The sequence below is a fragment of the Sphaeramia orbicularis genome, chromosome 9 (assembly GCF_902148855.1).
Source record: "Sphaeramia orbicularis chromosome 9, fSphaOr1.1, whole genome shotgun sequence".
In the NCBI taxonomy this organism is placed as follows: Eukaryota; Metazoa; Chordata; class Actinopteri; order Kurtiformes; family Apogonidae; genus Sphaeramia; species Sphaeramia orbicularis.
The window spans coordinates 44,540,748-44,567,903 of record NC_043965.1 but is presented as its reverse complement, the minus strand read 5'-3'; the positions used below and the strand labels follow the sequence as shown (position 1 = coordinate 44,567,903).

General features: G+C 37.8%; 1 protein-coding gene across 3 annotated transcripts; it reads right to left on the bottom strand.

Moving 5' to 3' along the window:
• Positions 1 to 446: 446 nt before the first annotated feature.
• Positions 447 to 25,947, bottom strand: LOC115426473 (VIP36-like protein). Of its 3 annotated transcripts, none has more exons than XM_030144611.1 (10): positions 25,728 to 25,947; positions 20,856 to 20,974; positions 16,614 to 16,731; positions 8,246 to 8,328; positions 8,080 to 8,100; positions 7,672 to 7,833; positions 4,943 to 5,057; positions 4,615 to 4,731; positions 1,960 to 2,734; positions 447 to 1,146 (listed from the first exon to the last, which is right to left on the bottom strand). In XM_030144611.1, exons 1-9 carry the CDS (start codon positions 25,930 to 25,932, stop codon positions 2,592 to 2,594), a joined length of 1,083 nt encoding a protein of 360 aa, XP_030000471.1. In that variant the 5' UTR covers positions 25,933 to 25,947; the 3' UTR covers positions 447 to 1,146; positions 1,960 to 2,591. The 3 variants fall into 3 exon arrangements, with proteins under 3 accessions (XP_030000471.1, XP_030000472.1, XP_030000473.1); XM_030144612.1 differs by having other exon boundaries at positions 1,969 to 2,734; XM_030144613.1 differs by lacking the exon at positions 8,080 to 8,100.
• Positions 25,948 to 27,156: the final 1,209 nt, after the last annotated feature.

Genomic DNA, 27,156 nt, shown 5'->3' with positions numbered 1-27,156 from the left:
TTTGTGCACATTTCTGGTGAAATTCAATTTTTCCAGGAAATAATCTTTTAAAAAAAGAAACAAAACCAAATTAAAAATTGCCTTTTTAACAGTATCATGATATATCGTATCGTGATCCTTGTATTGCGATTTGAATCGTATCACCAGATTCTTGCCAATACACACCGCTAGTGGTATTTGTCCAGTATGGTTAATTAAGAGTGGCGCCCCCTGGTGGATTGATTGAGAAACGCTCATTCCAACGCATTAAATGTCAGTAGCAGCACTTTGTTCTAAGTCAGACTAATGACAACGACAATAAAGCACATTTACAAAAGTAAGTAAGAACTGTAATTGTATTATTAAGTACTCATATCGGTACTCGGTATTGGCAAGTACTCAAACGTACGTACTTGTATTTGTACTCTGTCTGGAAAAAAGTGGTATTGGTGCATCCCTAACTGAACTCAATTGAGTTTGACGGCCCTGCTCTAAAAGGTTAATTAAATAAAACTGGACTCATGCAGAATATTAAATACCTGCCATGTTGTGTGGTATTAACCTTTAGTACCCACAGGTCTAGACTTCAGACCCATAACCCTGTTTTCCACTGTATGTATCTGTGTTTCACCTCCACAAGCAGAAGTGGAGGGTCATCTGTGGCTGCTGATCCTTTCCTAAACATCTATATTACATACTTTGATTTTCAACATAAGCAAAAATAATGTTAGCAACAAATGAGTTCATGTCAACAGCCACTGAATTCCCCTGTTTTTAATGAGGTTGTGAGTGAATTCCACGCTTTAGAGCAGGAGGAGTCAGTGTGTAAACATTGTGTTGAGCGCTCCGGCAGGCGTGATGGAGCTGGAACACGAGAGTGACATCCAGTGGACGTCAGGGGTAAAAGCATGAGCTGGCACGAAAGACCCCGACGCTGATTTACCAGGTTTCATTACAGGATGAACGGCTCGACGGTAAACAGCGTCTGTGGCCGCGTACTTCAGTTCACCTACACTCACATTAGACTAAGGATCCTGTCATTAAATTCACAGTGCGTACTAGAAGAAAAGGCTACGGCGATAGGAACAGGACATGAGGTTCAACTAGTGGATGAAATGTTTCTGCTGGATTCTCTTGCATGTTGGGACAGAAAATTGATCAAACAAACTGATGACATAAAGCAGGGGTGTCAAACTCATTTTGGTTCAGGGGCCATATTTAGCCCAATTTGATCTCAAGTGGGCCAGACCAGGAAAATAATGACTTAATAACCTATAAATAATGACAAATCCAAGCTTTTCTTTTTGTTTTAGTGCAAAAAAAGCCCCAATTAAATTATGAAAACATTTACATTTTACAAAAAAGATGTGAATAACCTGAAAAAAACAGACATTTCATTTGAAAAATTAGTGCAATTTTAACAATATTGTGCCTCGACTTATTTATACATGTACATTACACACAGTGTTACATAAACATTTGGCAACAGGCAGAATATTGTTAAAATTTTGGAAGAAAAGTTTGGTACTAAAATTTGAACAATTTCTACAATATTCCATCTCTTATTATTAACACAACTCCAGATCACAATGGATCCATAAATGCACAAAACATTTAGTAACAGGCAGAATATTGGTAAAATTGCACATTTCGGGTTGTTCACCTCTGTTTTTATTTATGTATTTATCTGCATTTTATTGTGAAAGAATAGTTTTGTAAATGTAAATATTTTCACAGTGTAATGTTATTTTTTTCACTTAATTTTTTCAACATATTTTTTCCCAAAGAAAATTTGTCGTCATTATTTATGGGTTATTGTGTTGTTATTTTTACTATAGATCACATTGGTCTGTATGTGGAACCTGAACCAAAATGATTTGGACAACCTTGACTGTTCAGGTTAATTTTTGCACTTTCATCCCACAGGTCAGAATGGACCCTTTGGCGGGCCGGATTTGGCCCCCGGGCCGCATATTTGACACCTGTGACATAAAGAGTTTCAATAAAGCTCCATCTGCTACAGACTGGAGCCAATGGACATGCTTTTGAGTTGGTCCTACAGCGAGGCACTTCACACATCACCGTCTTAACTCTAAACATGAATCGACTTCATGCTCTGATTGAAGCGCTTTGCCTGATGTTTCTCACAAAGGTGCAGCATTTAATTTGACCTGTTCAGTGCAATCGGAGGTCTGCGGTGATCCTCCGGTCATTAGTTGGTCTTCACCGCGTGGCAGTAACTTTAAATGTTAGCACTACGAAATCCTGCAGCAGGACGTCAGTAAACTACACACAGCATCTGGGATTTTGCTTCTGCGTTTGTCACCTATGGGCAAACTTTAAAGTGTGACGCCGCAGACCCGCTGAGATGACATTTTAACGCACAAAATTCAACAAGCGCGGCCGTTCGTCACGCTCTCTTAACACTAGATAAGATGTCGCAGACAGCTCACGTGTTTCCGATCTCTATCTGTTCGTCTTGTTTATGTTCTCTTGGCTCTTGACCAAACAGTGTACGGTTTTAATAAAGCTATTGCAGTCCTTGCATTGTCGTGGTTTGTGTCAGTCGGGGGAAGGTACATTCTGGGAGAATCTGCGAGAATCAGGCCGCATCAGTAGAAACGCTTGCGTCTGTTTTCCTTCCAGCGTCCGTAAACAATCAGGCCCACCACTGCCAGCACGCCCAGGCCGAGGACAGAGAAGAGGAAGGTGAAGAAGAGGTGGACGCCGCTCGTGCCCTCGTCTTCCACTTCCACTGAAAAGCACAAGGACATGACAGTGATTATGGACACATTCACGCTTTGGTTCTTCAACTTTCAACCAACTGTAACAAACTACATTCTTATTATTCTACTCTGTTTTTGATGAGCAAAATATCCATCTAAGCCAAACCACTGATCTTTCCAAGGTCCTTGTCACATTCATATACATACATATATATCATATTTTTTCTGTTTTTACAAGAAACTGCTCAAACAGAATTGATGATGAATAGAATAGAATAGAATAGAATAGAATAGAATAGAATAGAATAGAATAGACCTTTATTGTCACTATTACAGGAACAATGAAAATCAGTTCATCAGCTCTGTTTCAGTTTAGCAAAAAATATCACACTGTCATACTGGAAATATATATTGAAAATATTTGGAATATATAAAAACTACAGAGATAAAATATTAAAATATACTAAATACTCCTACAATATACAAAAAGCTAACTTTATACAACAGATAACAGACAAGTAATGGTTACTGCCACAGTACTGTGGCAGGAAATCTGGGTTTGTCTTTTTCCACAGAGCCAATCAAATGTTAGCATTTGTACTCTGACAATAAGCAGTGAGGACATTTTGTTGCAGAGTCTATCATGGATACTGTTCCATGAACTCATTGGCCTCTTGTTGCCACAGTACTGTGGTGAGGTTTTGACACGCAAAACTTTTCTACTCAAACCTCAGAAAACCTACAAAAAACCTCAGATCAGCTGAAACACTAAGTTTATTTAAATCCGGCTTCAAGACCCACCTGTTCTCAGCTGCATTTGAATAGAGTTTATATTCATCAATTCAGATCTGCGCTGTTTCTTTTAAGCTAAAAATTTGTATCCGTTTTATCTGCTTGTCTGTTTTATCTGTTTATCTATTTATCTAATATTTTTGTTAGTTTGTTTTTCTCATGCCTATACTTTTTATTGCTTCTGCTGTAATACTTTTAATGCTTTATGTAACACACTTTGAATTGTCTTGTACATGAAATGTGCTATACAAATAAACCTGCCTTGCCTTACTCCCTAACGATTTTGACCCAGAAGTAAGTACCACTTGAACTTGTAAGCAAACCTTTTTGATTTGCAAAGATTTAGAGGTGTAAAACCTTTAGACTTATAAATAAAACTTTTAAAATGACAAGACATTTTGGCCCACAAGCAGAAGTTTCAGATTTGAAATGAAAGAAAATGAGAACATAATCGATTTTGTTAAATATTTTCCAACCTTCATTTTTGTTTTCAAATCTTTATTTTTTTTTCCAAAACTGTATTTTTTGTTTGCCTTTTTTCTCTTTGCTTGCATAATAAAGACACAAAATTATCTTCATATTTTTACCAGTACTTTCCAATGTGCAACTGCCTGTTTTTTCACAACAGTTTTTTTTTTAATATATATATATATATATATATATATATATATATATATATATATATATATATATATATTTTTTTTTTTTTTTTTTTTTTTTTTTTTTTTTTTTGTAGTTATCGTATTACTATTTTCTTATAATATTTCTTATACTGCACATTTGGTGTTTTGCTGCTATTGGATCTTCCTGAAGACTCTGCCTGCCCAAGGGAACAATAACGTTCTATCTAATGTAATCTAATGTAATCTAATCTAATCTAGTTGTGACAATATCACACTATCAACATGGAATCTTTTTTCCTGGTTAAATAAAGGTTAAATAAAAAAATATGAAAACGTGTAAATGACTGGATACAGCAAAGAGTGTTAGATGCACTAAACAGAAGGATTCTATTCATAGTAAGACTGTCAGGAAGGTTGGTAAGAATGTATAGCACTGCAGAAGACCACAGTATGTCAGAAAATAAACAGTTAACAGTGGTCTGTGCTGCCTTTACCTTGGAACTGATCCATGTTGTCGACTCTTGGTAGGAGGACCTCCTCTTGTTCCTCTTCTTCAGTGGTCCTCTCCACCGACAGCTGGTACAGCTTCATCGAGATGATGTCGTGGTTGTCTAAGTCAGAACGCACCAGTCAGTAAATAACACACAGAATGGACACAAGCTCAAATTGTTAAAGCTTAGGAAGTACCAGGTCCTATCTGAGTTCACCTCAGCACCAGCTCCCTCTGACATAATTCAAGTGTCATTTCACTGACTGTCCTTTCATTAAACACTCCTTCCAGGGGGTGACATATAATTCAGATAGTTCTGAATATTTAATCACCTGATAGGTCTCCAGTGGCAGATGAGGCACCAAAGAAGTAACCCAAAGGCAGACGCAGCCCTGTGATGTCGGCACAGTCCTTCCATTCCTGTTTTCCCTCTACGTCCGTCATGACCTGGAGGCCAGAGAATGAAAAACCATCAGACATAAATATCAAAACCTCCTGCTTTAAAATAGCTTTTGTGAAGACGTCTGATCAGAGACAAGGTTATTTCAGGGTTTCTGCAAATCTAATTTAATGCTTTTTAATGCCACTATAAACAAATTTAATACCCATGTCTAACTGCAGGTACAGTTTGGTACAGTCAACTGCTGCCTGCCTTTAATCGCAGACTTGTGACTATCTGACAGCATGTGTGATTTCACCACGTTGACGTCCATTGTGCAAATTTTGAAGATCTTTTTGCACACGCTGCAAAACGCATCTCTGGATTACTGTCGACTGGCTTAAACCTGGTTCTGAATAGTTCCTCCTCCAACCACTTCTACTGAAACTTGCATTTTCCCATTTTACCGACATTTGTTAATATTCCCTCCCCTCTTTCGCCACAGCATGAGCATGATGCTACAACACGTTGCATTCCAAGCATCCGGTGTTGTGACTTCATGCGCCGGCCGTAAACAATAGCCAATTAAAGGGTTCCACCTGTCAATCATCACACTATACTTCCGATCAAAATTATTAAATGTTTATATGATCAAAATAAATCGTGAATAACAATGTTTTTCTTCCATCAAGTGTATTTAATGTTTTTATACCTCTGGACATCGAATTTAATGCTTTTTAATGCCATTTAAGGCCTTAATTTTCACAAAATCTATTTAATGACTTTTAATGCTTTTTAATGACCTGCGGAAGCCCTGTATTTATATGGTCATTCCACATGGTCATTTCAAATCCTTATTACCTCCGCCAAGGACGTTCTGTTTTTGCCGGCGTTGGTTTGTCTGTCTGTCTGTCTGTCTGTCTGTGTGCAAGATAACTCAAAAAGTTATGGATAGATTTGGATGAAAATTTCAGGAAATGTTGAAACTGGCACAAGGAACAAATGATTAAATTTTGCTCTCCGAGTGCTTCTAGTTTGACTCATTTATTTTTCAATTTCCAGAACAAGTTACTTTGTGATATTCGGAAGATAAGAAGCAAAATGTTTCTCATATTGTCTAGTGATATCACATACTGTTAATATATGATATACATGACAATTACAACTTCCTGTCTTATAAAGTATAACTACAGTGTAGAACCTTATATAATGTATCAGTTAAACAGAGGACAAAGATCCCAATGTCCATATATATGATTTCAAGAACATTAACATGAGTCACAGATGCTGACACTGTTTCATGTCACTTCATTATGTAAACTAGATGAAATTAAAAATGAACTTGGATGATTCTAAAAACTTGATGAAAACATCTTCTGTAGATTTTATTTGCCAAACTTGGGGCAAGCAGCAGACTTTCTTTAAGATGGAGCTGTAAATAAAATGTGTTATATTTCCTCAAATAGTGGCTGAGGTTTTGATTTACCTCAGCTGCAGAAGGTAAGAGGCTTTTATTTGAATTAGAAGCAGACCTTCATTTCTAATATCCTTCCTCCAATACGAAGAAATGGTTGAATTTAGCACAAAACCTCGTCTTGATTTGTTTACCATTGTGATGCTAAAACCAGTGTTTCTACACTTTTCTGCAAACACAACACTTCCCATCCCCTTTCTAAATAAAAGCCTGTGCTGTTTCAGTGCATAGAAACCATTAACTGCTTAACATGGCTTTTATTGTGTCAACATTGTCTTCCTGTCACACTTGTTTCTTTCTACACATGACAGTTTTTCAATATAAATGGTCAGGTTTGAACGGGTTGAACTGAGTCGATTAATGTTACCGTCTTTGTGATTTGGACATTTCCCAGACACATTTAAACACAATACAGCCAATAAGTTTATGGCAACAGAACTCAGGACCTACCATAGAAAATGTAATACCTTTTAAAGACTTTTTTTAAGGTATTAAATGCAGATTTGTAATTTCAAGATTTTTAAGGCTTTTTAAGACCCCTTGAGAACCCTGTAGCTGGGCTGAAATTCAGGAGTGGCTTTTACTGGTTTTTGTCAGCCTTGATATTGGCTATTATTAGAGTTCTGGCTTGTAAATGACCACTGGTTCATAGGTAAGGAAATACAGTATATTTTAATGTTCTATACAGTTGTGCAGACAGTTTTTTTGTGTGCGTTTACCACTCCGGAGAAAGTGATACAGGGCTCCTATAGGTTTCTACAAGTTAAATTTAAGACTTTTCAAGACATTTTTAAGACTACTTAGAACTGAATTTAATGCCCATATTACAGCCATACTGGCAGAAATTTGTGACTCCTAGAATTTATGAAAATGTATTTATTTAGTCCAATATCTTGATTCCCACTGTTCCGAGCCATTTCTCACCAGGGGCTGCAAAGTTAGCAATAATCGGTTCCTAATTTCAATATAAATTGTCAGGGTAGAACTGAGTCGACAAACATTACTTTCTTTGCAGTTTGAACATTTAAACACAATACAGCAAACAAGTTTATGGCAATTAAATTGAATACCTTTTAAAGACTTTTTTAAGGTATTAAATGCAGATCTGTAAATTCTAGACTTTTAAGACTTTTTAAGACCCTGTGATAATTACATTTTTTGGATGCCATAGTATAATACAGAGGTTTGTGAATACACTGTTGCATTACCGTCAGTCTGTTTTTGACGTATCTTATGAGCAGGAACGTGTCGTAGATGGAGTTGCGTGCTATGGCGGTGCATCCTCCCAGCTCGGTGGTGCGTCCGTCACGATCGTGGTCGTATGTCAGAGTCCCGTTCCCCAGCATTACTGATATATATGGAAAAGCCCTCTGTGAAAAATAGAGGAGGTCAAAGGCTAAACACTGACCATAATGCAGATGATTCATGGCATTCAAGATGTCGGTCTATGTATGAATCACAAATCACACATTTGAGATGAAACATCACAGTGACTCGATGCAGCACTGATGAATTAAAACAGTGTGAAGTGTGAAATGAGACGACGTGTGACGACGCATTCAGATGGATAAACATTCAACATCTTGTGGGATAAACACAACTGGACTTGATGCTACCTGTGTTTCAAGCTGCCTCTTCTGTGTATTTGAGAGGGAGGCAGGAAAAAGAATATGAAAGTATTCACATTATTTTAATCATGTAGGTGATGGAAGGCAGCACCAGTGGAGTGAGGTTTACAGGAGATAATGTCTGTATTTACCAGTGTCTCAGAATTGTACTTACATCATGGCTTTTGTCAATGTTAGGGTAAGTGTCCACAAAAATCCCTAAACCTGTGAACTGGTTCATGTTGCCAAAAACGGGACCTATAAACAAAGACAAAAGACAAATAAGAACATTCTGTAAATGTATATGACTTTGCCATTTGGTTGAGTTTTGTGTTCAGAAGCTAATTTTGTTAAGAATCAAGCAGACGTATTCATACAACAGACTGGAAAAGAATGAAAAAAAAGTAATCAAGCTGTAATCAGGGTTCCCACTCTTTCCCTGACATTATTTTCCAGGACTTTTCCAGGACATTTTCAGATGCTACAGACAAGTTATCACATCATACACGAATCCATTCCCCTGTCCCCCTCATTCTTTGGAAGTGTTCTTTTCTACAGTTGTAACTTGCATTTACCCAGATTGTTTGCAAAAATAATAATGACAAATGTATGATAGAACTAGAAGCACTCGGAGAGCGCAGACCTCCGCCAAGGCTGATCGGTGGCCCCCCCCGTGGGCCCCCCCACGCCAAGGAGGTTATGTTTTTGCCAGGGTTTGTTTGTCTGTCTGTTTGTTTGTCCGTCCGTTAGTGTGCAACATAACTCAAAAAGTTATGGACAGATTTGGATGAAATTTTCTGGTCTGCGCCCCTCCCGTGGGACCCCCCCACCCCCGATCACCACCAAAATTTAATCATTTCTTCCTCATCCCATTTCCAACAAACCCTGAAAATTTCATCCAAATCTGTCCATAACTTTTTAAGTTATGTTGCACACTAATGATCAGTGCCCCCCCCCGTGAGTCCCCCCACCCCCGATCACCACCAAAATTTAATCATTTCTTCCTCATCCCATTTCCAACAAACCCTGAAAATTTCATCCAAATCTGTCCATAACTTTTTGAGTTATGTTGCACACTAACGATCAGTGCCCCCCCCCGTGGGCCCCCCCACCCCCGATCACCACCAAAATTTAATAATTTCTTCCTCATCCCATTTCCAACAAACCCTGAAAATTTCATCCAAATCTGTCCATAACTTTTTAAGTTATGTTGCACACTAACGATCAGTGCCCCCCCCGTGGGCCCCCCCACCCCCGATCACCACCAAAATTTAATCATTTCTTCCTTATCCCATTTCCAACAAACCCTGAAAATTTCATCCTAATCTGTCCATAACTTTTTGAGTTATGTTGCACACTAACGGACAGACAAACAAACAGACAGACAGACAGACAGACAGACAGACAAACAAACCCTGGCAAAAACATAACCTCCTTGGCGGAGGTAATAAAGCAAACACACCCACAGATTACAGCGTAGTAGGGGTGTGACGGTACATTTTCAGTACAGGGGTCTTTGGTTCAATACATTTTCAGTACAGTGAAGGAGACCAGTGAGAGGGGGGTATAGAGGGGGGTGTGCTCTGTATCTACTGAAAACTGAAAGAGTCAGGCCAACTGTGCGCGATGCGGACCCTGTGCACACTGTCCGTGGACATTTGAGGTTTCATAGTTGAGCATACCAATTTTCTATACTGACAGTCAATAGAAACTTTGAGGTAGAAACGTATGCATATTTCTACTTGTAGGGGGGTTGTAATTATTCATTGTGGATTTATTGATGACTTAGTGCTCGGGTAGTTGAGATAATGATGAGTTGTCATGTTGTCACGGTTCATTGCACATGGGTTGGTCTCTTTGCAAAAGTGGACCAAATACACATTGAGTAATACTCAGTGGGTATCTGCACAATTTGAGGATTGGTTTTGAAGGCCTATATAAAGGCCCAAAAAAGGCCACCATTGTTTGTCCAGTGAACAGCATCATGCCACGTCTATCACCTGAACAACGTCTCTGGGCACTGGGTATGGTGGAGGCCGGTTTGAGCTCCAGTGATATAGCCAGGCCTATGTATGGGCTGTTCCCAACCCACAATCAGAAACCTGGTTGAATGCCACAACACCACAGGCTCTGTTGATGATAGACCACGTCCAGGGTGAAAGAGAGTGACAACTCCCGACCAGGACCGCTACTGTTGTGACTTTGTGTTTGGCAGGTGCCATTTTCTTTTAAGTTTTTTGTTTTGAAATTATTCTTGAAACTTTAGATTTTTGTTTCTGTATGCCAATATCCTAAACAAGTGAGTCATGAAAAAATTCCAGTTTAGGGTTTCAAAATATAAAATTATGTCGAAAAACATGGTCTCAAAGGTTTCATTGACTGTGAGTGTACATTTCTCATGAGAATTTCCTACATTTACATCATCCTACATTGTGTGACACCAAGTACGTGACTGAGGAGTCTGCGCAGTTGTAAAAATTGAGTCTGCCTTGAGTACACATGTGCGTCCACAGAGTCAAATATGTCTGACTCTGTGGGGGCCTTTAACACGCTTCAAACGTCCGACCCGGCTTCTGTGCCTCTGTTATACTCTCTGTTGTCATGTTTACACCCCCCTTATCGGCACCCCAGCTTCAGAATAAAGAGTGTTTGTTTCTGCAGCGGTGCCAGGTTCGTGTGGAAACTTAAGATGAGTGTTTGCGTTCTTCACCTAGGGCTACATGTATTCGTTCGGTACACCTCCGTATTGTAACAAAGGCCCTGAACTGAAATGGTTCAGTACAAACAAGTACACCATTAAACTCCTATAAAAAAAAGTCATAAAAATAATTGTATTACTCGGTCAGTTTTCCTGGAAAGTTTAATTGCTGTGGTTGTAATGCTCACGGTGCAATGAGCAGGGCTTTAGATTACCTTAATTTGGGCACATCAGATGCTGGAATCGGCGGAGGGGGTGGGTGCGGGATTAGATTTTTCAACAGTAATTCCTGTTTTCTCAGACTATTTCAGATATATTCAAGAGTATGAAGGCATGGATTCCACAAGTCTAATTTCCAGAAGTATTGATCAGCATATGGCCAGCTGATTTTAATTCCAAAATCACAGGACTGCATGCAGGCAGATAATTCATATGTCATATGTTTCACTGCGTTTGTTATGTGAGCGGCCTGAATTTATAGGTCGCCCACGAGGCATGGTTGTTGAGAGAAAACCTTTGGCGTACAACGTACGAGTCAATCTCCAAGCTCTCATCACCTCTCATTGGCCGAAACGGGTGATTTAGACCAATCAAACGGCGCAAATATGTCATACCTGCTGCCAGACAATAGTCTGGTCTTGTCTGTCTTTTATGTTTTGTGTGTCACTTCCTGTTTTATTTTGTTAAGTTTTCCCTCATGTGTCTTGTCTGTCGTCTTTACTTCCTGTTCCCCGCTCACCCTGACCTCTGTCCTGATTACCTGTCTCCGCCCTAATTTGCTCCACCTGTGTCTAGTTGTCTTCCCTCCCTTTTGTGTATTTACACCCTGTCTTTTCCCCTTGTTAGTCGCCAGTTTGTAACTCCAGTAGTTCAGACCAGCGTACTTGACCTCGTTTGTTCGTTTGCTTGCCTGTTTTTTGACCTGTTTTGGATTCCTCGGTTTCTCGTCTTCTGCCTGATCCCTGTCGGTTTTTGTCTGCCTCATCTGATCTGGTTTTGACCTTCTCGCCCTGACTACCGGTACGTGAGTTTGCCTAGTCCTTATGTCCTGTTGCTCGATTGTTAGCCTGCCTGTGTATGACCTGTTTCCGTCCCTGACCTCCCTTTGCTTTTCCCCAGTCGGGGAAAAGACTCCTAACACCGCTCGGGGAGACGGGCTGCTGCCCTCGATCCGGAGGATGAATCTGAGGAGAAAATCCCCAACCATTATCCTCAAGATTCTGTCACTCATTATATTTTTTCACCTGTGTGTGAACAATAAACCTTTTGGAACTAACTTTTGTTGTCGGAGTTCTGCATTTGGATTCTGTGTTTGTGCTAACGTTATCACAAAATATGACTTCTGCGGGAAGCATGAATACTTGTGCTTTCCTGTTCGGTACATATGTGTTGTTGTTGTTGTCAATGTTTTCTCTGTCGTTATGAACAAGCCTTGTATATTATAACCGATGTGTTTTACGGGAGGAAAAAAGCAGGGGCGAGTGAGTCAATACTTTCGTTTACACTCTGCTCTGGCCTTTTTTTATTTTTAATTTGGGGACACTAATTTGGGGACATTTAATTTGGGCACACCGTTAGTCGGCCCAGCCAAGGTGTAATCTAAAGGCCTGAATGAGGTTGTGGAAAATTGTGAAAATCTGAGGTTATTTGACTACAAACTTTTCATTTTCACTAAATTCTAGATCTTTACAGTATTTTCCATAACAATTTGTACTGTATATGGACACATCATTTTGGGATATTTTCATTACCAATATTGTGCATAAATATTTGGCTTTTGGAAGAACAGATAATAACAAAGCAATACCCAAAAAAGGCTATAATGTTCTCCAAGTGAAGTTTACATTAATTTGGCTTTATTTACTACACAAAATACACCCAGTAGGAGGCTCATTCATACAACAGACCCTGATCATCAGTGTCAAAGAGCTCAGAAGAAAATGACTAATTATGAGTATTGATGGATCAGACTGCAACTAGACCTGATGTGGCAGCAGAGTGAGTTCTGAGGTTGGGAGGGGCTGCAAACTGTAAGGAACTGAACTTTTTCATGTCAACTTCCTTTCAGTCACAGCTTACCCAAATGTAGAAACTCCTGCTACAAAACAACAACAAGGGTGATTTTTTATCACTGAAGCCAAGCATGTAGAGTTGAACACAAAGTTAAAGACTAAGGAGACACTTTATTATTTTAAATACTCAAAGTGGGGGAGGGACGGAGGCAAGAGGTTGCATGGACCCTCTTATTTCATCCAGTCGCGTCATGTAATACTACAGTTACTATATAATTATCACATTTAACTACTGCATGAACACGCTCATTTCTTTCAAAAGCTCACAATCAGCAGATGGACTTTCACACTCTTTGCAGGTTTTGTGTTTATTTATTCTGCACCAGAGTACCACGACAACCTTCACATCCACATGTACTGTAACCACATCACCCTGGTTAATTTAGGGAAGATAAAAGAACCAAACCAGGTTTAGTTTACATGACCAATAGAATCTGATAACAAAGAGTAATCAGATAATCGGAATAATCAGATCTGATGTGTTTACATGCTCTTCAGAAATAATAGGAAAAAAATGTTGGTTTAGATGTTTCAGTACATTATTAGATTTCTCTCAGAGTATGTACGTATGTAGTGACGGTAGAATCAGTTTCTATGATCAGTGTACTTGCTCTTTATCCAACTAAAAATTCAAGATTTTTTCAAAACTGCTATTTTTTTCCCCCAGACCTTGACTTTACGTAGTTTTATACTTGCGGGCCTACTTTTTTGGTTCAGATTGTACCCATTGTGTGTAGTAGAAAATTTCATTTTAATAATTATATTAATGAATGAATGCACAATTTGCAGTAAATTGTGTTTTACTTACAGAAACGGTTTCAAGACATGAAACTCACAAAAGTGCATGGATATCACACAAACAATTTTCATTAGAATCATTCCAGTACTGACCTGTTAGTGAAATCATATCCAGTTTTTTTATATTCTTTCCTCGTGTATTTCTTATCTTACAAGATTATGTGTCTTTGAGTATACTCTAAAATTCAACTATGAGAGAAACTTTTTTCCATACTTTATTAAGACTTTCACACAAAATTCCAGGCTTTTCAAGGTCTGGAAAACAGTGTACCAAAAGTCCATACTTTTTAAGATTTTCAAGACCTGTGCAAACACCCTGTATGATTCTATAATGTAAAAGACCTAAATAAATCAGATTAACTGGTACAGATGCATAAAGACATCGGAGTATTGGGAAGAAGTCCAGGTGTGTTAATCCGATTTTTCATTATCATAAGCATATCACATAATGCTTTTTATACAATCACTTTAATAATCTGATAACTCCAGAAGTCAGATAACGAATAGAGTTTTAGTGTGGATGTAAACGGGCTCAGGGATAAGTTTGCGTCCTGTTCCGTGTTTTTTGCTATGCCCGCATTGACAATGTGAATATATAAAACAAAAACACCTCAGGAGTTATCATCAGACCTTACAGACCCATGAGTCACAACATGGATCCAAAATACTTCTGATCCACAACTAAAGTAAAAGGGCATCAACACTATTGTTGGAGACTGTAGTCGCTTTTCCATTGACCCTCAAATTGCAAGGATATAAATAAAAATAATAAATAAATAATAATAAATAAAAATTGACTAAATGGAAAAGCGACAATTTGCACTGGCAAGAGGTGGTTTTTGGGCATAGCGCAAATGGTATATCACGCAAAACTGCAATGGAAAGACCTTTTTCTGCAACTACAGTCACGTGAATATAAAAAAAAAAAAACAGATGTTGACGGACGTTACAACAAGCGAAGAAGAAGAGTTTTAAAAGAAACATGGTGCGGTATGTGTGGACACACCAGGAAGCTGAATCATTTTTTCATTTAGTACGAAATAGAGGGGTAATATGTAATAATAATGAACATACCTGTAAGTCAACACAATATTTACGTTCGTCCCCATGTTTATGGAATGACTTCTCATATCATCTCTCGATAATAAATAAACAAATCATCGCATTTGTGATTTAATGGAAAAACTGACATTAGACACTTCTGTTTTTGTTTTACATTTAGTAAACAGCGTTAAAGTTTTGCGCATATGTCCAATGGAAAAGCAACTAGAGTGGGCACGAAAGTGGTGATCACTCTCATATTTTTTGGACATTTACAAAATTGAAGTGTTTCTGGGAATGACTTTTTGAAATAATTGGGGGCATTATGACTTACGCAATTCCTAAGGACCCCAAGTTTTGTTTTGTTTTTTTTGCTGGGAATGCTACCTGGTGATGCAATAGAGAAAGAAGACAAATACCTCTTTAACACTTTCAGTGCCATGGGCCGATTAAATCGGCTTTACGAAAACAACCTGTAAAGTGCCACGGGCCGATCAGATCGGCTTTGGAGAACACGCCACATTTGTGTACAAACAAACCATCCACCCCCATTTCTTTCTCACATTTCGATGACGTTCTTTCTGTGTTCCCCTTTTGAGACCAAGCAGACGGGAATTTGAGGTCACGCGACTGAATAATATTTTTATATCTTTTTAATGTTTCTTATTCTCCGGTGTTTCATCAGAGGGAGCCCTCCATGCCGGGGGGCGGCTGTGGACTCCGGGGGCTGTGGCGCCTTCTCTCACTGGGGTCCGCTCCTTTCTGGTGGGTGGGGGTCCCAGTTGGCCCTCTCCCACTAGTTGGGATGCGGGGCTGTGTTGCTGGTGCCTGGTCGCCGGGGTCGGCGGCTGCCTCCTGGTGCGGATGGCTCCCTGAGACAGCGCCTCCTAAATTGATGTTTTACTTTTACTTGTACATTTTTGTTCTGGTCTACCCGTGCTCAGTCAGTCTTCTTAAGTATGTGTGAGCTTGTGGGTTTGCATGTATATGTGGGTTTGCATGTATATGTGTGTGTGTGTGTGTGTGCGGGTGAGTGGGTGGGTGTGGGTGGGGGGCGGTACTGATTTTTAAACTGATATGTAAAGCACTTTGTGCTACAGTTTTTAATGTATGAAAAGTGCTATATAAATAAAGATTATTATTATTATTATTATTATTATTATTATGAATTATGCAAATTACGATCAATAATGAATCGGCTGCGTCCGGTGCGTTTTGGATCTAATCAGCAATCGGTCGGATGTTACCGAGCGGTTTCCTGCAGGATTCTTCAAATATTATAAAAACGACGCGAAATACTGAAAAACGGCCAAATTCTGTGGCACTTTTAAGGCTTATTAGCCCCTTAACTGTCTGGCACTTAAAGAGTTAAAATTCTTATAATTGCTTCCAAAAAAGGCCATTACAAGGAACTGGCTCAAAACTGATGCAACCCGTGACGATCAGCAGCTAGCTATAGTAAAGGAAATCTACTCTATCAAAAGATTGACTTATTAGCAAGGAATATATCTTCATAAAGTGCTGGAAAAAATGGCTCGATTATAAACAAAACAAAGCATAGTTACTACTGTCTGTCATTTAAGTATTTTGTGTTCAACCAGTGACCCTTAGTTTCTGTGTTGTATTGTCTGTTGATAAAACAAATAAAGATAAAGTATAAAAACAAAAAAAAAACCCTTCTGATCAACTATAAGACTAAAACAAAAGTGCCTAAATACAGCATTCACAGCATGCTTATCATCCATGTAACTACCACAGGTTGAAATCCCCAAAACTGCCCTGTAATATATCCAGTAATATGAATAAAGACAAACAAAGAAAACCTCAAAGGTAGTTGTGTAAGGTCTTTGTGCTTGGTTTGACATCCTTCTCTTTTAACACATTTCTCAAGACAGTCAGTTACATCTCCACTTCCTTTCTACGTCTCTACCTACCGTTCTGCATGCGCTCTTTGGTCAGCCACAGAGCCAGACCATCTCCATTGAAGTTCTTTTTTCCCTGGCCGGAGATTTTGAAGTGCACCTTCAGCTCCCAGTCCCTCAGGTAACACGGCTGGAAAACACAAGCAAAGAAGACAAGCCACTTATTCATGTGTTAATTATATGTTCTGTATAGAATGCGTTTCCTTTGTCGTCATGTGGCAACCATTTAAATAACATTTACATTTCAATTAGTGTCCGGTTCATGTAAGAGGGACAGAATGTATTATGTCATTGTGTTTATTCACAATGTGACTGAAACAAACTCCTTTTCCCTTTTAAGCCTCATCTTAAACCAGTTCTTGACATTTCAACAGGCATGAACCGGCTCTCGGCTGTAAAAACCAGTTCCGCAGCGTCACTTTGCTGGTTTAGAACCAAAAACAGATTCCTTCAAGGATAAAAGTAGGATTACCGTGACCAACTAGACCAGGGGTCGGCAACCCTGGTCCTAGAGAGCCACTATCCTGCACGTTTTAGATGTAGCCCTCTTCCAACACACCTGAAACAAATGATAAGCCTATCATCAAGCTCTGCAGAAGCCTGATAATGACCAGCAGGTGTGCTGGAAGAGGGACGCATCTAAAACATGCAGGATAGTGGCTCTCTAGGACCAGGGTTGCCGACCCCTGAACTAGACCAATTATCAGGTAGCGTAGCATCTGTCTGCAAGGGTAAAGGCTAGTTATTAGAACCATTATGTACATAGACATGATGCAGTCCGTTGACGTTGTTATGCTGTAGGTTGGCATAAGAGGATTACAAGCACCAGTATTACATAATTAACCCATAAAGACCCAGTGTTACTTATGTGGCAGTTCCAAAATGTTTTTTTTTCCCTCTATATCTAACTTTTCTTAAGTGATTTATCACCATTTATTATAATATTATCCTCTGTATTTTGTGTTTTTACAGTAAAAATCAAGTATTTTCCCATATTTGGGAATGTTGTCTGGTGGTCCCCAGACCTTGTACAAGACAGTCCAGGCTCTTTTCATGGGTCGTTCCACGTTGGTGGAACGTTCTACCGAGCACTACGAGAACAGAGGCGTCTCTGCCTATCTTCAAGAAGCTCCTGAAGACCCAGCTCTTCCGAGAGTACCTCCTGTCCTAGCACTGTCAGACATTCCATTTTAAATATTTTAATAAGGTTTTTCCCAGGATTATCACAGATTTTCCCAGGATTATCTCTGGACCTGCTGCGGTGGTCCTGCCTCTCTCCTGCCTTCATCATCATCACTCACTTATCCTCAACTGCGTCCATGTGTCTCCCCCTACTCCCCCTCTCCCCCAGTCTCTATCTCTATCGCTCTCTCTTTTTCTCTTTCTTTACCCTCTCTATTTAACCCCAACTGGTCAAGGCAGACGTCCATCCTCCAGGAGTCTGGGTCTGCTCCAGGTTTCTGCTGTTAAAGGGAAGTTTTTCCTCACCACTGTCACCAGTCACTAGTGTTTGCTCCTGGAGGATTCTGTTGGGTTTCTGTAAATTGGCTTAGAGTCTGGTTTTGACCAACTCTATATATAAAGTGTCATGAGATAACTTTTTTGTTGTGATCTGGCGCTATATAAATAAAATTTGATTGATTGAGTGATTTGATTGGTTTTCCCCTGTAAGTCGCTTTGGAAAAAAGCGTCTGCCAAATGCATAAACATAAACATAAACATATTTAATTTACTGATCATGAAGATGTTCATAAAAGCTCAGATTAAAGCTGAAGGTTATTCTATCAAATACAGAGAAAACTGAAGTAAAAGTGACTTTCAGCAAAATATATCACTAACATAACATAAACCTAGTGTCTCCATCCACTGTCATTGATCCAACTCCATGAGTTTTACTGACGAATCAATGTTGTAGAAGATGACAGTATTTCCACGTTCACTATGGAGCCTCTGAACATCCAAATGGGTCATATCTGGTGACCATGAAAGGATGAAAAACTGTATTTTACACCAATTATTTACATATATTGATAGGATTAGTGGATCAGCAGGTATTAAAACATTTAGATCAGTAGATGGTTTGTGTCCCCGGTGGCTGTTTGGGTCCTTATGGGTTAAACCGCAACATAATTACAATGTACACTACAAATATAGACTGTAATTGTAATCTGTTACAGTTACTATAATCCATAATTAAATTACAGTTATTAACCAAATAGCTGGCGATTACACAAGAGTTACACCCACTCTCTGGGGACCCATGAGCCAAAAATGCACAAAAATAAATCTCTTAAACTACTGTTGCAATGGAATCAGTGTTATTGGTAATATTTGACACATACAAGACTCTGATATAAAACAATGCAACATCCCTCCACCACGTATTATAATTAAAATATCTCATATTCTGTTTGTTTGTTTGTTTTTTAATAAAACAAGTGGCATTACGTATTCAAATTGGCATTTACAGGGTTAAAATTCAGAAAATTAATGCGCCAAAGTCTTATTCCACCTTTAGCTTTGTTGTTTTTTGTAGAGTTGAAATGAGCAAACATATTTATTTCTCATTTTCTTTTTTTCAGATACAACAAGAAAATACAAGAAATATGTGCACAGCCTTAAAAGACAAATAATAAAAAAATAAATGGGTTGCAAACGTTAAAGTCACTACATAGTGTGACCACTAACACCATGCCAACAGGCAGCACAAGCAATTAGAAACATCCGACTTGTGTTGACCTCAGAAAATTACTGCAATAAATCTCATATTATCTGAACAAAAGGGTTAAAGACACGTTAAGTGAAAACTAAATTCTACCGCTTTGGTTGATAGAAATTGTATTGTCCATGAAACTTTTGTTTTTCCTGCTGGACACACTTCGATCAAGCAAAAGTGAACATCAACATGAAAAAGAACATTTGCACACATTATTTATCAAGTAGGTTCATTTTTTAGCTAAAGATCTCTATTTCATGGAACTGTTATCCTTTTAAAAATACCACTTAAAATACCACCAAAAAAGTAACAAATGATTTTATCAATTGTACTTTTTACACCATAACCATACCTCAGACATAGAAATATAGTTTGTATTTGACAACTAACAACTAGAAGCACTCGGAGAGCGCAGACCTCCGCCAAGGCTGATCAGTGCCCCCCCCCCCCCCGTGGGCCCCCCCATCCCCGATCACCACCAAAATTTAATCATTTCTTCCTTATCCCATTTCCAACAAACCCTGAAAATTTCATCCAAATCTGTCCATAACTTTTTGAGTTATGTTGCACACTAACGGACAGACAAACAAACAAACAAACAAACCCTGGCAAAAACATAACCTCCTTGGCGGAGGTAATTATATCTAAAAAATCTGAAAATGTAGTTAATCAACTGTTAAGTTTCAAGTATTAGACTTTCATTATTTTGTGAATGTTATTGATATTTATGAGTTTGAACATTTATTTGTGAGTTGCTTAAAAGGCCCTGTCCACATGTTAGTATTAAATACATTAAATAAAGCATTGTGATTATATCTGGTTTGTTGTTGTAAAAAATAAATCAACATTTTGGGTGATGCATACAATGGTAAAGAGTCCTCCATGTGTTACCACATTCTCATGTCAATAACAGAGACTTTTTAATATTTTACTCCAAAGTTTATTTTCAGCATAGTTGAACATAACATTTAAAAGGTTTTATTCTACTTGATATCAATTTCTGTCGAGGACTGCATGTTTTGAATGTTTGCGTAAAGCTTAAAAAATCGATGCCTGTTTCAAGTCCACGTGTTACCGAGCAGTAAAATTAAATTTTTCACTTAAAGATTTTGTCTCCCCAAATTTTGTTATACATAATGTTAAAGTGCTTATAAATACCTACTCAAATATGTATCATACATGCATATAAGTTACTCTTCTTTCATGACAGAGACTGTTGAACACCAAATGTGTCCATGTGTTACCACTTGATCAGACCCATATATCCAGATTGGATTTTAATAAAGAAGCTGATAAATGCATATGTGCAGTCATTAGAACTATACTAAACCAACAAACCTAACATTGGCCTTGGACGTCTGCACTGTGCTGTGCTGGAAAAGCAGACGACTTCCTAGAAGGTTTGCAGGTAACACCAAGTGTAAACCAGCACCACCATTAGTCGAAAACTAGCTGGTGTCGCTACAGGGGAAAAGGAGTACGTCTGGGTACACAACAGTATGTACAGAATGTGTTGCAGATTCTTGCAGAAGACTTACAACTCGACTCCACACTGCTCCTTGCCTGCTCTGCAGATCTGGAGTTAGTCTCACGTAGTCAGGTGTTACCATGGCAGTGCCCATCAGATCCCACTGAGAAGAGCTAGAGAAACCCAAACCTGGAAAACAACCGCACACATTAGTGTTCACCATAGGTTACATAGGATGACATGCAGTAAGACTACTGCCCAGAATATGGTCATCTTAGTCATTATTAGGCTCAAATAAAAGTGAACAGAAACAAGAGAGTAAATCAGCACCCCTTCATTTCTGATTTCCAGACTCCAACATGAAGTGGGGCCTGGCTAAATGAGTTAATGTGCAGAAATACTAATCATTCCATATCTGTTTTTAAAAATCAATTTAGCAGCAACCATAATAGCTCAAATTGTAGGTCTAAGCAAGTACTTTGACATGCCATTAAGGAATAATAATCAAAAATATTTAATAAAAACATGAATTTATCATCACTGATAAAGTAACAGAGTGAGGAAAAATATACAGCAGTTATACAAGGTTTGGAAAAAATACCAAAAAGTGCTATTCCTCAAGGAAAGTGCAAATATTTAGCATACCACACTTTTCTTAATATATGAGAGTATATTATATCCAAAAATGAAACTGATATCATTTTTATTTTAGTTTTAAAAGACATTAATTCAAGGTAACGGAGTGAGAATCCAAAAAGAGTGAGGTGTTTGTTCAGTGTGATGCACCATAATAAAAATAATAATCACAGATTTTACTAAGATACTGATAAAATTATCAGTCTTTGGCGACATATGCTTCATTACTATATTTAAGACACATCTTTCTGCTGTTTTCTATAATAAATAACATTCAAAATCATTATAGTATTTGATTATTATGAAATATAAGATGAGACAAAGATGAGACACAGGCATATATTTGGAACATAGTTATGTACACATTGCTTTTTACATTCTGCATTATATTTATGCTGTATACATTCATTTACAACCTTTACTGTTCTTCATTTACACTGTATTCTCATATATTTTCTCATAATTGCAGTTGTAATTCAGGTACAAGTGAAATAAACACAGGTTTAGAAACTAGAGATAAGTGTCTGTTAACCCCACAAACGTAATAAACTGCAAACGTAATACAAATTTGCAGCTTTTAACGTAATAATCCCAAAAATGTAGTGACTTTCCCATAAACATAATAACAGTTGCCTAGCACAAATGTAATACCTCACTTCCCACAAACGTAATAATAATTACATTTGTGGGAATTTATTACATTTATGGGACAGTAAAAATCTTCACTTTTCAAAATTGTGATAACTTCCCACAAATGTAATAAATTAGTATATCACATACATTTACGTAATGCAGAAATATTTATTTATTTTTATTTTTCTTCCCATTTATTCTTGTCCTTTGGATACTTGCCTTTTTAGAATGATCAAATGTTGCAGTTACACCACATGGTACTAATTCCAGATTAATAAGTGTTTAATTACAAATATAAGTGGAGGAACAAAACAGAATGGGTAAAAGGTTTAATTATGAAAGCTTCAGTATGAACTGGATATTATTTATTCTCATTATTTATAATAGAAGTCTATGTTTGAACCATGTAAATAACATATCTGGATATAATTATGATAACAATGGAGAGGGTAGGAGCACATTGTGGGAAAATGAGGTATTACGTTTGTGGTAGGGGACTTATTACACTTGTGGGAACGTTATTCTATTTGTGGGATTATTTCGTTAAAAGGTGCAAATTTTTATTACATTTGTAGTTTAGTACGTTTGTGGCAATAACATATGTCTTCCATGCTGAGTAATCAAGAGTATTGTTTTAGAGAAAAAAAGAAATTGACCCTGATGTTCATGTTCACTTGGCCAGGCCCAGTGACAAATATAATACTGTTTGTTGTGGCTGTATCCCTTTTTGTTGTTTGTCCTGTTTTTGTGCTGCCTCTTGGCCAAGTCATCAGTATAAATGAGAACTGGTTTTCATTTGACTTACCTGGTTAAATAAAGGCAAAATAAAATAAATACCGGCTCATGGTTGATGTAATTTACCACTGAGAAAAGAGTGAAAAGTCAACATTTGTCACCAACAGGGCTGCAACTCCCTAATGATTACTTTCATTGTTAATTAATCTGATTACTTTCCTGATAAATTGTTTGATCGATGAATATAGTCCAAGATGAAAGTCCAAGTCCAAGGTGAAAAAGTGCTCCCCAGAACTCACAATAACACACTCAAAAGTCTTCTTTGTTCCAAAATGCAAAGATGTTCACTTTGCCATCACAGAGGGGTGAAGAAACACAACATATTAACATTTAAAAAGCTGGAGATTACTAAAAGATTACTAAAACTGATAAGTGATCACAAACTAGCTGTGGTTTCATTCATTTGTCAACACCTTGTTGTAGCTTTGGACAGAAATCCAATCCAGTCCAACTTTATTTGTAAAGCACTTGAAAATGACAGCAGTGGACCAAAGTGCTATACAGAAGAACAAATAAAAACCAAAATAAAATAATAAAATACAAGAAAAAAAACACTGAAAGCTGTACAATTAAAAACAATAAAAATAAGAATTAGGACAGAAAAGGCATTAGGAGTTTAATGTGTGCAAATGTGAGTCAGAAATCTAGCAAAAGACACTATAATTGTTTGGTTGAACACAGAAATAAGGTGCATTTGCTATATTTGTATATGGCCACAAAACCTAATATTCTCAATAACAAGTAACAGATGAATTCAGACCATCTATAAATAGGGGTGTAAGAAAATATTGGTTCTGCAGTATATCGCAATATTTCATTTCGCAAAACTTATCGATATCAAGAAGTACTGTATCGATATTTTTAGGTATTTATTCAGATGCAGATTTTGTGGAGGTTCATTTTTGTTTTTCTTTTTTGTTTACATTTTATTTATTATTATTTAACACTCTTATTAAATAATGTTAGTTCTTTTGTTGGGATTACACAAAAATAATATTATGATTTTAGTTATAAACTAATAGAATATTAACATTTGAACAGGATCTTAAACTGTAATGTCTGTAAAACATTATTTAAGTTTTAACACAGGAATATTTTGTGAAATAGCATTAGATCTTGTTTTGATCAAATCAAAATGTGTTTAATATTTGTGCATATTTCTGGTGTAATTCAGTTTTTCAAGGAAATAATAATTTTTAAAAAAGAAACAAACAAAAAGCTGCCTTTTTAACAGTACCGTGATATATCGTGATATATTGTATCGTGATCCGAGTAGGGTCGCACAATTAATCGATTTTAAATCGAAATTGGATTTTTAAATTAGGACGATTTTTAAAAAAGGGAAATCATAAAATCGATTTCATCTCTCTCATGCCTCCGGGCCGCGCGCTTGCGGGCTACCATAGGCTCCTCCTCCTATCAGTGACAGCGGTCTGTCACAGAAGTCCGTGTAATGACCGGACTTTAAATGTGTTAATGAGCCCGCAGTACTTATAGCAATGTAAGCCGTGGCTTCAAGCACGGATCCCACAACTGAAACAGAACTGCATGTGGATCACTCATCTTCTGTTGTCCCGGATCCGTACCGTGCTGTCTTCTTCCGAACCGGGTCCGGGTCTCGGGGTCATCAGCCTCAGCAGAGGAGCCCAGACAGCCCCCTGCCCACACACATCTACCAGCTCCAGGGACAGAATCCCTCCAGTGTGTCCTGGGTCGGTCTGTCTGTTCCACGCACAGATCCCCCAGTTTAAATAGAACCGCATGTGGATCACTCATATTAACGTGGTCCACGCACGCACGACTGATGCCTGTCACTGACTTACATTGGTATCACTTCTGTGGACCCAGATACCCCAAAAAGAAAAAAAAAACACACACACATTTTTTTTTTAAAATAATTGATTTAGTCCTCTTTCTTGCTAAATTTTTCATTCACATAGGTAAGTTCTGTAACACAAAACCAAATATTTGTTTTCTGAAAAATGCTGAGCGTTATTTAAAGCTGTTAGATAAATCTGGAAACAAAAAGGCTATAAAAAACATAAGTATTTGCACTGATTTGGACATCGTATTATAGTGTATTCCCCCTGGCAAACTTATGTTATTTTCTTGTTGTATAAGTTGTTTGTATACTCTACTTCATTCAACAAAGATTTAATTAAGAAAAAATAAACTTCTGTGGGTTCATCATGTGATCCCATCACATATTTGAGGTCAGAGCAGTGCCTTGCATTGTGGGCTGCTCACCAAAATGACATGCTGACTTCTGTTGTCTTTTGTAGTTTTACCCAAAAATCGAAAATCGAGTTTTTAGAGGGAAAAAAAATCGTTGTTTTTTTTTTTTCCAAAATCGTGCAGCCCTAGATCCTAGTATTGTGATTTGTATTGTATCGCCAGATTCTTGCCAATACACACCCCTATCTATAGACAATTCACAATTTAAACATGAAAAGCATTGTTGAAGGACTATTATACTGAATTTCTACAGAACATTTGCAAAGGAAACATGGCACTCTAACTACATTGAGCTTGACATTAAATGGACATGAATCTGGGACGTAAACATTCATCTTTTTTTAGTAAACAGAGCCTAAAGTGACAGTGTAAGTGTGGGTAAAAGGAGGCTGTGATTTCCCGTATTGTGACATTAGCTGAGATGAGTTCAGAAAAGCGCCGAAGGGGCACAAAGTTCCTGTTAGTTAATTATTACCCAACACAGCAAATACATACAGCAGTCATCTTTCAAGAGACCGGTCAGAGAATGAGAAATAATATAGAAACATTCCTGTAAAAGTCGTGTTTAGGTCGGACAAACAGTGAAAAGCCACACATAGTTAGCTAGGTTACCGTCCCGGTGTTTGTCGGACTGTCAACTCACCTCGGTACGGCTTCACCAGGGAATACTCCCGCTTCAGAAAGTCCTCCATAAAGTCTTGTTCTTGTGCCAACGACGGGCTCAACAAGAGCCAGACGGCAACAAATAAACATGTTAATTGACGAAGGTTTTTCAAACGGAACATTGGACATAAAAAACCCAAACTTCTCAATCGATTCGGATTCGACTTGGTGACAGCGGCGACCATCTTTACACTCCCACTTCAAACGGGTCACGTGACTCAAGAACAAGCGAAGAAGAAAATACCCACTTCCGGTTTGACCCTTAAAAATTAAAAGCACATGACACAGGCAAAGACTGTTGAGAAATAAAACAAACTGGGTCCTTCTGTGAAACTGAGTACATTTTGGTATCTGGCACTTGACCAGATTTTTTTAAACCCAAAAATAAAACAGAAATGTAGACTTTTTTTTTTTCTTTTTATGGAACAATGAACAATTGAAAAGTATATATACATAATAATGTTACATCAAAGTAAGATAAAAAAAAAAAAAAAAAAAAATCACATTTCACAAAATATTTTACATTTCCAATATATAGATACAAATGAAAGTTAAAAAAAAAAAAAAATGTAGACATATTTCCCCCAGGATGTACCTAATGATAACCTCAAATGAATAAATAAAAAATTATCTTGCTCTGAGCCATCCCAAAATTAATAAATTTTTAATAAAATATTGGGGCCAAAAATAGGACCAATATTAAGACAGGAAAAGCTACCTAGGTGTCAGTGCATTTGATCTGGACCACATCCCAGAGAGCAAATATTTGGGCAGTATTATGGCATACATTTGGCATTTTTGGCTTTCTTTTGGCATTATGAAAACGTTTAGGCTTAACTGTGGTATGATTAAGGTTATCCATAATAGATATGGAGGCACCAGCAATATATGGCTGAGTTCTGGCATATGTCTGGTTAACCAAAAGACTGGGCAAAGAGCGGGATTAAGTATAGGGATGGTATGGCATGTTTATGGCAAGCCAGAAGATTGACTAAAGAGCGACATCATCTTATTCCATATATGGATGTGTTTTGGTTGTTTTGGCATATTTCTGTAAAGCCAAAACACTGCACAAAGAGCGGGAATTTCTACCCAGAAGAAAACCCCACTTCATTTTAAAAGCATGATCAACACAAATTTTGGGTGAATTTTGGCCTCCTTTTGGCCTCCTTTTAGCCTCTCTTTGGGTCAGTTTTGGCTACTTTTTGGCTGGATTATGGGGATTTGGGGCTTTTCTGGGACAATTATGGCTATATTTTGGAAGTCCGCAATTAGCTTTGGGTGAATTTTGGCTTCCTTCTGGTTTGATTTTGGCTTGCCTATTTTGGGCCATTTAGGGCCCATACATTCACCCAGAACTTTGCCAAAATGGCATGCCAGTTTTGGGCCAGATTTAAGCCATAATGATT